At 54.0% G+C, this 10874-nt stretch overlaps 1 protein-coding gene across 1 annotated transcript in view; it reads left to right on the top strand.

The window, feature by feature from the left end:
• The window catches only part of MYH6 (myosin heavy chain 6), a 33694-nt gene that overhangs the window by 4111 nt on the left and 18709 nt on the right, over nucleotides 1-10874 (top strand). Inside the window, 16 exon segments of the mRNA XM_006144526.3 lie at nucleotides 53-143; nucleotides 235-262; nucleotides 562-673; nucleotides 955-1047; nucleotides 2050-2113; nucleotides 2362-2460; nucleotides 2990-3093; nucleotides 3185-3323; nucleotides 5291-5559; nucleotides 5814-5984; nucleotides 7745-8054; nucleotides 9076-9146; nucleotides 9377-9464; nucleotides 9554-9671; nucleotides 9811-9934; nucleotides 10207-10343. Of these exon segments, the coding sequence (XP_006144588.1) occupies nucleotides 53-143; nucleotides 235-262; nucleotides 562-673; nucleotides 955-1047; nucleotides 2050-2113; nucleotides 2362-2460; nucleotides 2990-3093; nucleotides 3185-3323; nucleotides 5291-5559; nucleotides 5814-5984; nucleotides 7745-8054; nucleotides 9076-9146; nucleotides 9377-9464; nucleotides 9554-9671; nucleotides 9811-9934; nucleotides 10207-10343 (2018 nt within the window).

Genomic DNA, 10874 nt, shown 5'->3' with positions numbered 1-10874 from the left:
CTCGTGTGCCCCCGCCACCCCCGAAAGGGGGCTGCCGGTGTACAATGCCGAGGTGGTGGCCGCCTACAGGGGCAAGAAGAGGAGCGAGGCACCGCCACACATCTTCTCCATCTCCGACAACGCCTATCAGTACATGCTGACAGGTGAGCCTGGTGACCTCTGTGCTCTCTCAACCCCAACACCCAGCTGGGCCTTCAGCCCTCACCCTGCTGATTCTCCCTTGCTCTCTTTCAGATCGGGAGAACCAGTCCATCCTCATCACGTGAGCAAACTTGAGCCCGCCAGAGAGGGGTTTCTGGTGGGAGGGACCCAGGCTGACTCCTGGGGGCGCAGCTGGAGGAGAGCTTTCAGCTGTGATTGCAGAGGGTGTGGGGTGCTGGCTCTCACCATCCCTCTGGTGGGAGGGATGCCAGAGTAACAAATGATGCCACGAAAGCCTGCAGGGTGTTGGACTCTGATGGAGTTAGACGGCGGGAACTGGGAAAGGAGGCCATGGAGCGCCGAGCTCTGGAGGGAGAAGAGCAGGCATCCTGAGTGTTGATTGGTCCCTGTTACCTCTAGCGGAGAGTCCGGGGCAGGCAAGACTGTGAACACGAAGCGTGTGATCCAGTACTTCGCCAGCATTGCAGCCATAGGTGACCGTGGCAAGAAGGACAATGCCAATGCAAACAAGGTGCCGTGAGGGACAGCCGAGAGCCTGGGGGGCAGGCTGACCTGGGTTACTCCAGCCCCACTACGGAGCAATGGGGATAGCCACACTGAGCAGGCTCCTGGGGTCAGCCCAGTCTGGAAAACATTCCTGGCAGGAGACAGGCCTGTTTGGCTCTGTGGAGCTGCAGACTCGCCAGCAGTTCATCCAGCCCCACTCCCTGTCCCCAGAATCAGGGAAGCTACCCAGTCCTCCCACCCCCTCCTGGAGGTGGACAGAACTCTGAGGTTTTGCCCCCTCCACAGGGCACCCTGGAGGACCAGATCATCCAGGCTAACCCCGCTCTGGAAGCCTTCGGCAACGCCAAGACTGTCCGGAACGACAACTCCTCCCGCTTTGTGAGTGCCCTTGACCACTGCCAGCTGGCCTCCTGTGGCCTTGACAAGTAAAGGGGGCACTGTTTTGCCAACAGTAACCATAGTTGATTGATTGCAATGTATTTGGCTTTGGGATATCAACAACTTTGGTTGTACATGTGCGCAAACACACACAGACACATACACACACACACACAGAGACACATACACACACACATACTACACACAGACACACACACACAGAGACACAGACACACACACACAAACACACAGACACACACAGATAGACACACACACACACACACACACACAGACACACACTTGCTCCAAACCTTCCCACCCAGCCTGGCTCCCTGAACCGAGAGCACAGGAAAAAGACCCAGAGCGGGCCATCTTTCCTTTTTGTTAGAGGACACACGCACTCTCCAGAGAGGGGGAGGGGAGAAAGCACATCCCGTGGGGCATGGCCGTGCTATGATCCCTTCTCCGCCATCTCTTCCTCCTGCCAGGATTTTGGGCATGCGTGCACATGCACCCAGCGTATTTCTCAAACGTCTGGGTTCAGACTCGGACTGTGTGGTTGGCCATGTGGGATCCAGCTGCCCTAACCACCAGGCCACAGGGCTGGTTCAGGTCATATTTAAATGATCCTTATGTGTATTTCCAAATCTCACCCCATAGTGTTGGAGCAAAGCCCTGACTTTCCACTTGCTCAGTGAGGCCCCACACCTCTCTGGGCCCCAGTGCCTTTGTCTGACAAGGGGCCCACCTTGCAGGTGACTGGGAAGATAGCGTGAGATGACACGAGAGAGGAAAGTAGCAGGCATCCTATGGGGTTAGTCCCTGGGAATCCCTGGGGTGGTATGTGTATCCTTTTCCCTATTTTACTGGCACTAAACTGAGACACCAAATAGGTCATCTTCATTTCCAGAATCATCCAGGGCATTCTGGGTTGAGTTGAGGTCCGAGATTTCATTCTGTCCTTTCCAGCTAGTCCCCTCACTTTGTCCCATCTGCCCCCAGGGGAAGTTCATCAGGATCCACTTTGGAGCCACTGGAAAACTGGCTTCTGCAGACATAGAGACCTGTGAGTACTATCAGGGAGCCTCCACTCTCTGGGTCCTCCCTCCCGACTCCCTGCCCATCTGAGCGGTCTTATCTCATCATCTCCTCCATATTCTTTGTCTACATTCTCCTCTTGGCCTCCTAGTCTTTTGACTTTCAGTCTTCTCACCTGGCTCTCTCCATTGTGCTGTAGGAGGCCCCCCCCCCACCCGCTTGCTCACTCCACTCCCTTTCCTTCCCCACCCGCCTTCCTCCCCTCCCCCACCTCAGATCTGCTGGAGAAGTCCAGGGTGATCTTCCAGCTGAAGGCTGAGAGGAACTATCACATCTTCTACCAGATCCTGTCCAACAAGAAGCCAGAGCTGCTGGGTGAGCCCGGCCTGCCCCACCACTCTCCCCAGAGCCTGCCTGTGTGCATGGTGGAGGCCTCTTCTCCTGGCTCTGCCCACCTCGGGGCTCACCTTCCTCTTCCTCCTCGTCCTCCTCTGCTCCCTCCTCCCTCTGCTCCAGGGCTGTCTTCCCTTCCTCACTCAGGACCTCCCTGCCTCTCCTCTTCCCTCCCTGAACACGCCCACACCTTCCTCCTGACTCCTTCTTTTCACTCTTCCTTGGCATGTTTCTTCCCCTCTTCCTTGTTGATTTTCTCCTCCTCTTGACCATCTCTGACTCCCCTTCTCCCACACCATTCCCCAGCCATGCCCCTCTTCTTCCCCTTGGGAACTCTGTATCTTCCCTCCCCCAGCGCCCCTTCTCTGCTTCCATTTCCTTTAAGTTCTTTCTCCAGTCCTTGCTAATTCTCCTCTTCTCCACTTGCCCTGTCTTCTCCATTCTCCTGGCGCCCATCCCCTACCCTGCCCTCTCCCGGCCCCGCCCCTGCCCTGTCGCTTACCTGGTACAGACATGCTCCTGGTCACCAACAACCCCTACGACTACGCCTTCGTGTCCCAGGGAGAGGTGTCTGTGGCCTCCATCGACGACTCCGAGGAGCTCATGGCTACTGATGTAAGTGAGGAGGCTGGTGCAGCAGAGCGGGAACCAAGAGCTCCTGGAGCCACTGCTCCAACCACACTCTCTGCCTCTCGCTCTAACCCAGAGCGCCTTCGATGTGCTGGGCTTCACTGCGGAGGAGAAGGCTGGTGTGTACAAGCTGACAGGCGCCATCATGCACTACGGGAACATGAAGTTCAAGCAGAAGCAGCGGGAGGAGCAGGCGGAGCCCGACGGCACTGAAGGTGCGAGGGGCGGGAGCAGGTGCCGACTGGACTGCCAGAGATGTGACTGGGAGCTGAGTCTCCCGAGCTGCATCTGAAGGTGGTGCCTTTCAATGATTCTTAAGAAAGTCTCATTGGGTGGTTTGGACCGGAGTAGAGAGAGTGGAAGGAAACCAGGAGAAATACGAGAGGTAGGTGGTCAGAGAGCGCCCACAGGATCAGGCCCTACCCCACCTGGCTCTGCCTCCAGGCCTTCCCCAACCCAGCTGGCCTCTGGTCACTCACTGTCCCAGACAGGCTGGCTCCCGGAGACCAAAGGCTTCTGGGGTAGGGGGTGGGTTGAGGGATGAGGAGGGACAGGGACCCAGGAGAGTTGGGAAAACAGGGAGTCCCTCCCCCACAATTCTGCCAGCTTCCCATCCCCAGCTACACCCCAGGAAGCACAGCACTTGAGCTCCGCACATCACTAATGTGGGGGACTTGCCTGCTAAGCCCAAGCCCCTGTGAGCTCCTCAAGGGCCTCCGTTTCCTCCTCAGTGAAAAGGAGTAGGGGTACTTCCTATCTCCTCCTGGGGCTGCTGGGAGGGTCCTTCGAGGAGATGTGAAGGTGCGAACAGTGCTAGACAGGTACCTGAGGGTATTAATCTTGGCTGTCCTTCAAGGAACCCTTCTCATGTCTGTCCAGATCAAAATGCCAAGCCTGGGTTTATGATAGTACATCAGTAGGTAGCACAAAATGCTTGGCCTTACACCAAATAAATCCCCTCTAAATGGAGAAACCCGCATGTTGGGTGGCCCATTTGGATGACTGGACGTGGTGCTGTCCAACACTCTGGGAGTCTTGACTTTCCAACCTGTGGATGCAGGGTCCTGGGCTGGATACCGGGAAGGGTAAAAGGACATGGGGAGTACAGGCCATCTCATCCCATCAGCCACATCCCTGACCTGCACAGGCAAGGAGTGTGCAGTGAGGGTGGGCATTTCTCACAGCATGGCAGGCAATGGCCTGGCCTGGAGACACCCGGCAGACAGAGCTGCGAGGAGCTGCCGTGTGCTGGGAGGCTGTGGGCTGAGTGAGGGGGCCTGGGCGCCAGCCTGACTCCAGCACGCACCACCCTTATGTCTGTGGGCCAGCCTGTGTCCACACAGGCCTTGACTTCCTCCTCTTGAATGGGATGAGTTTGGACCTGATGCTTCCAAATGTCTCTGGCCCACAGGGAAGGGGGATAGTGAAAGTGCTCACTTGGCCAGTTGGTGGCATGGTGGTTAAGGCAGCTGGATCCCACTTGACCGAATTCTTGATTTGAGTCCCAGACCCAGTGTCTTAATAAACGCAATGGGTGCATGTATGTGTGTGTGCTCAAAATCCTGAAATGGAGGAGAAAGGATTGTGGCATGACCATTCTCCATGGAGGGTGCTTTCTCTCTTCTATCTATCTTTCTCTTCAGCAACTGTACATGACCTTTGGTAAAAAGGTTTTTTCTTTCTTTGGAGAGGTTTTTGCTGTAAGGTGCGTGCCCTCTCCAGAAAGACAGAGACAGAGAGACAGAAAGCGAGAAATTACCCCCCAGGGGGATTGGCCATGCCACAATCCCTTCTCCTCTTGGGATTTTGGGCATGCACGCACACGCGCCCAGTGTGAGTTTAAGCCACTGGGTCCAGGACTCAAACCACGGTCGACTACATGAGAGTCCAGGATAGCCATTACACTAACTGCTGGTCCCGACCTCTGGTAAAATTAAGAAAGAAAGAAGGAGAGGAGAAAGAGAGAAAGAAAGAGAAAAATAAAAAGTAGAAAAAGAAAGAAGAAAGAAAGAGAAGGGAGAGAGAGAGAAAGAGAAAAAGAAAAAGAAAAAAAAGAAAATGGAAAAGGAAAGGAAAAGAAAATGAAAAAGGAAAAGAAAGAGGAAAAGGAAAAGGAAAGAAAGAAAGAGAAAGGAAGAGGAAAAAAAGGAAGTGTTCACCCACCCCTTCTCTTCTCAACCAGATGCTGACAAGTCCGCCTACCTCATGGGGCTGAACTCAGCTGACCTGCTCAAGGGACTGTGCCACCCGCGGGTGAAAGTGGGCAACGAGTACGTCACCAAGGGCCAGAGTGTGCAGCAGGTGTATTACTCCATCGGGGCACTGGCCAAGTCAGTGTACGAGAAGATGTTCAACTGGATGGTGACACGCATCAACGCCACCCTGGAGACCAAGCAGCCACGCCAGTACTTCATAGGAGTCCTCGACATCGCTGGCTTCGAGATCTTCGACGTGAGTCGGGGGAGCCCTGGGCGTGGGGAGGAAAACCGACCACTCACTCATTCACACACTCAACGGTCATTTGTTAGCTATGGGCCAGGCACGGGAAGGCAGCAGGGATTGTGTGTGGACAGAGGCCATCCCTGTCTTCAGGGGAAGCTCTCGTTCTACTGCCCTGACATGGGAGGGGACCAGTCACAGCCCTGGGCTGACCCTGATGGCCACTCACCTCCCTGACCTGCCTCTACCCCTCACTCCCACCGCAGTTCAACAGCTTCGAGCAGCTCTGCATCAACTTCACCAACGAGAAGCTGCAGCAGTTCTTCAACCACCACATGTTCGTGCTGGAGCAGGAGGAGTACAAGAAGGAGGGCATCGAGTGGGAGTTCATCGACTTTGGCATGGACCTGCAGGCTTGCATCGACCTCATCGAGAAGGTGCTGCCTCAGCCCGCCACCTTGTTTCCCTCCTCTGTCACCCCAAAGTGGCAGCCCAGTCCCTCCTACATCTGAAAAGCTAGAGTCCCCTGGAATCCAGGCCTCTCTCCAAGCCAGGCTTCTACTCACTGAATTGAGGGCCTGCATGGGCTGATCCCTTCCTTCTTTCCCCAGGACGTCACACCTTGTCCCCTGTATGGTGGTCACATGACAGTGTCTTAAGACTGATATGTAGTGAAGAGACTCCTGGCCCCTCTGATACTCCATGAGAAGCATCATTCTTGATGATTCTGAGCTGAAACTAGAGCCACTCGGCTTCCCATCCCTCCCTGTGTACTAAGAAGCCAGTCTCCAGCCCTCCCCCACCAGTCCAGAAGCATCCCCAGAAGGGACGAAGGACCTGGAGAGGCTCCCCTGGGCCAGTGCTGACTTGCCCTCAGCCTGCCTTTGTTATCTGCTAACACAGACCAAAGTGCTGAGAATCTGACCCTCGCCCGGCCTAGCCACTACCATCAACCATCAGAGCATGGGCACCTCCCCAAGGCTTTCGGGCATCATCCAGGGACTCTTTGCTTTCCTTTTTCTTTTTTTAAAAAATTTTACTAGAGGGCACACACACTCAGTAGAGAGAAAGTGTGAAAGCCCCCCCGGCCCCCGCGCACACACGAGCAGCATGGTCACACTATAATCCCTATTCTTCTATTTCTCCCTCCTTTAGGGATTTTGGACTCCCATGCTCACACACCCAGCATGATTTTCAAGTCACTGGATGTGGGACTCAAACTGCACTGTCAGTCATGTGGAATCCAAGCACCCTAATCACCATACCACTGGCTGGACCTCCAGAGGTTCTTAACCAGGATGCTCATCTTCTAGAGACCTGAGTCCCCTAAAACTGGAGGTGTAGGGGGGAGCATGTGTACATACATGTGTACATGTATGTGTGTATACATGTGTTTTTCTGGAGAGACAGTTTTTGGCTTCATCACAATCTCAAAAGGATTTTGTCCCAAGAACTGGTCCCAAGGCCCCATGGATATGGGAGCTGGATCCTTCCCAGTTGATTACAACTAGAATCCCAGCCCCAGCTACTTATAAAACATGCTGGGTGCGTGTGCGAGTGTGCCCAAAATCTTGACAGAATGGAGAAATGGAGGAGAAGGGATAGTGGGCATGACCACAGCTTATTGGGAGATGCTTTGCTTCCTCCCTCTCCCTCTTTTCCTCTGTCTCTCTGGCAACCACACATATTGTCTGGCAGTTTAAAAAAAACAACAAAAGATTCCTGCTTCCCAAAAAGTCAAGAGCCACCACATTTTCAGAAATGCTGAGTTTCGTGCCCAACACAGTAGCCACCTAACTAGCCGTCTAACCATCCCTTGAAGAATTGCTAGCAGTGTCCTGTAGGCAGGGGTGTGGCTGCCCCTGCAGTCTCATGCCTCTGACCCATCTCTGTCCCTGCTCTGGTGCCTCTAAGACTGTGAGCCCTCAGGAAGAAGGGGTGTGTCGCACTTTACTGTGGGTCTCGAGGAGCAATTAGGAGTACACAGCTCTCTGCTGGGTCCACTAGAACAGAAAGAGGTTACATAGACTAGAGCAGAATGTAATTGGATGGAGGTTAATTCCAGGAATATTGGCTTCCTATCTTGGGCCAGACATAACAAGACAGCTGGAGAGGCTTTTCCCCGTTTAGGTGTGAGACTCTGGAAACCTGGGAGTGTGCTCAGTGACATTCTCTCTACTTCCCACCCTGCTCTCAGCCCATGGGCATCATGTCCATCCTAGAGGAGGAGTGCATGTTCCCCAAGGCCACCGACATGACCTTCAAGGCCAAGCTGTACGACAACCACCTGGGCAAGTCCAACAACTTCCAGAAGCCACGCAACGTCAAGGGGAAGCAGGAAGCCCACTTCTCCCTGGTACACTACGCCGGCACCGTGGACTACAACATCCTGGGCTGGCTGGAGAAGAACAAAGACCCACTGAATGAGACAGTGGTGGGCTTGTACCAGAAGTCCTCCCTCAAGCTCATGGCCACACTCTTCTCTTCTTACGCTTCAGCTGACACTGGTAAGCGGACAGGTCCTGCACTGGCTCAGGGGACTTCTAGAGAGAGGTACAGAGCCCTGGGTCCTGCTTCAAGGCACATGCCTCTAGAGGCAAACAGGGGGAGCTTGTCTTCTGACTCACTTCTCCCATGTGATGTGAGTCAGGAGGTGCCACAGCTGCCACCTGTACCTCCTCTGTAGGACCTGCCATTTTCCACTTTGTGTACGGACAATGGTGTACGTGCCCTGTGTTTCCTCAAAATTGTGAGCAACTAGAGGACAGCCAGGGTGTCGCATCTGTCACTGTACCGTGCCTTGCATAGGGCCAAGCATGCAGGAGCTCTCAATAAACCTTGGGAGGAGATGAACCAATAGCAGAACAAGTGAGCCTCTAGTTCAGAGAAGGAAGGAAAAGGAGGTGGCTTGAAACTAAGAGGATGAAATATAAGGAAACAGTAGAAAGTGGAGAGACAGAAGAATGAAGGAAGGGGTAGAAGAGGGACATAGGACAGCTGACATTATCTCAGTGCCTACTATGTGACCGGCATTGTGAGCTGCCCTGTGTGCTTGCTCTTAGCTAACTCCTTTTTTTTTTTTCATTTTTCTTTTTTTTGGAGCGGTTTTTGCTATAGGGCGCGTGCGCTCGCCAGACAGACAGAGAGAGACAGAGAGACAGAAAGTGAGAAATCACCCCCCAGGGGGGATGGCCACGCCGCAATCCCTTCTCCTCCATTCTCCTCTTGGGATCTTGGGCACGCACGCACACGCGCCCGGCGTGAGTTTTAAGCCACCGGGTCCAGGAGTCAAACCGCAGCCGACCACATGGGAGTCCATTTTCCTAACCACCACGACATCTGCCAATCCTCCTTAGCTAATCCTCCTTACAAAGGATTAAAGGGTCTTACTATCATCCTTGTAGAAAACTGAGACTTGGAGAATCATTTCCCCAAAACCACACAACTACTAAGCAGCACAACCCCACTCCTGCCCGAAGTCTTCTCTGTTTTCAAGCTTTTGTTCACCATTCCTTCTTTTGTTATTAGGAGACAGTGGTAAAGGCAAAGGAGGCAAGAAGAAGGGCTCATCCTTCCAGACCGTGTCTGCTCTCCACCGGGTAAGAAGGGTTCTGAGATACCAGAGCCCCCGTGGCAGGTGGGCCAGCCCAGAACCTTTTGTCTATACCACCCTGCCCTCATGCTCTGAGTTTGGGGGAGAAAGAAATGAAACTACATCATCAATTATGTATCCACCCCCTTTTGATGATTCTGGTGACAGTGTCCAGAGCCCAGGGGCCCTAAGGGATCATCCCGTAGCTCCTAACTCCCCACCCTCATCCACCCCCAGGAGAATCTAAACAAGCTGATGACCAACCTGAGGACCACCCACCCTCACTTTGTGCGCTGCATCATCCCCAACGAACGGAAGGCTCCCGGTGAGCCATGGGGTGGGCTTTAGTCTGGGAAGGACACCTGGCACCCACTTACCCTGAGCCTGACCACTCACCCTCCCCTTCCGCCGCAGGGGTGATGGACAATCCCCTGGTCATGCACCAGCTGCGCTGCAACGGCGTGCTGGAGGGCATCCGCATCTGCAGGAAGGGCTTCCCCAACCGCATCCTCTACGGGGACTTCCGGCAGAGGTGCACACGGGGTGCCCCATGCTCAGGGAAAGGGCAGCCTGGGTGGCTTGGTGGGAGGGGAGTCTGCAGGTGGGCTAGGATTCTGTGGGCAGAGCAGATCCGTGCAGGACGGGGTGACTGCGGTCTTTTCCCTCCCCAGGTATCGCATCCTGAACCCAGCGGCCATCCCTGAGGGGCAGTTCATTGACAGCAGGAAGGGGGCAGAGAAGCTGCTGGGCTCCCTGGACATTGACCACAACCAGTACAAGTTCGGCCACACCAAAGTGAGTCTGGAGCCCTACTGGGTGGTTGCGGGGCAGGCGGCCATATTGACTGGAGCAGCTGGAAGTTCGGAAAGCAGATCCCGATTCCTGGCTTCCCTGCAACCCAAAGGCTAGACCCCAGCTTCCTTCCCACCTTGGCTTACGCATGTCACTCTGAGCTCTAGGATGCACTGATGGGGACCCTGGGAGTCATGTAGGATCTCCTCCCCTTTCTCTACCCTGAATACCCCTCTCTGAGGCTGCCTACCCGCTCATCTACCCCTTGCTGGCAGGTGTTCTTCAAGGCAGGGCTGCTGGGGCTGCTGGAGGAGATGCGAGACGAGAGGCTGAGCCGCATCATCACGCGCATCCAGGCTCAAGCTCGGGGACAGCTCATGCGCATTGAGTTCAAGAAGATTGTGGAACGCAGGTGAGGCAGCAGGGAAAGGGAGATGTGCCACCTAGGTGCAGAAGCAGGCGAACTGTCAACAGGGTGGGCCAGAGGCCCTGGGCTCAGACGCCGGCTCCACCACTCACTACCTGGCCTGGTTAAGTTACTTCACTCCTCTGGGTCTCACTTCAAATTATTTTTAAAAAGGAAATTCCCCATCAGGAATTAAAGAGTAAGATTCCAGTAAAATACCATTTAAAAACACTTACAAAGGAGCTGGCAGGTGACATGATGGTTAAGGCACTAGACTCCCACATGGCCAACCATGGTTCGAGTCCCAGACCTAGTGATTTGCTTTCTCACTTTTCCTCTCTCTCACTCTCTGCCTCTCGCAGGTCAAATTTAAAGTGATAAGAATAATAAATAAAATTAAATAATTATTTAGGGGGAAAAAACACTTACAAAGTCTGACCCATTGCTTGTGAGTATGAAATTAGTGCAACCTCTGTGGAAAACAGTTTGTCATTATCTTTTAAAGCTGAACAACTACATAATTTACAATTCCTCTCC

Source organism: Tupaia chinensis, unplaced genomic scaffold (assembly GCF_000334495.1).
Source record: "Tupaia chinensis unplaced genomic scaffold, TupChi_1.0 Scaffold000126_2, whole genome shotgun sequence".
In the NCBI taxonomy this organism is placed as follows: Eukaryota; Metazoa; Chordata; class Mammalia; order Scandentia; family Tupaiidae; genus Tupaia; species Tupaia belangeri.
The sequence above is the reverse complement of the archived record's forward strand: the minus strand, read 5'-3'. Positions and strand labels throughout refer to the sequence as shown.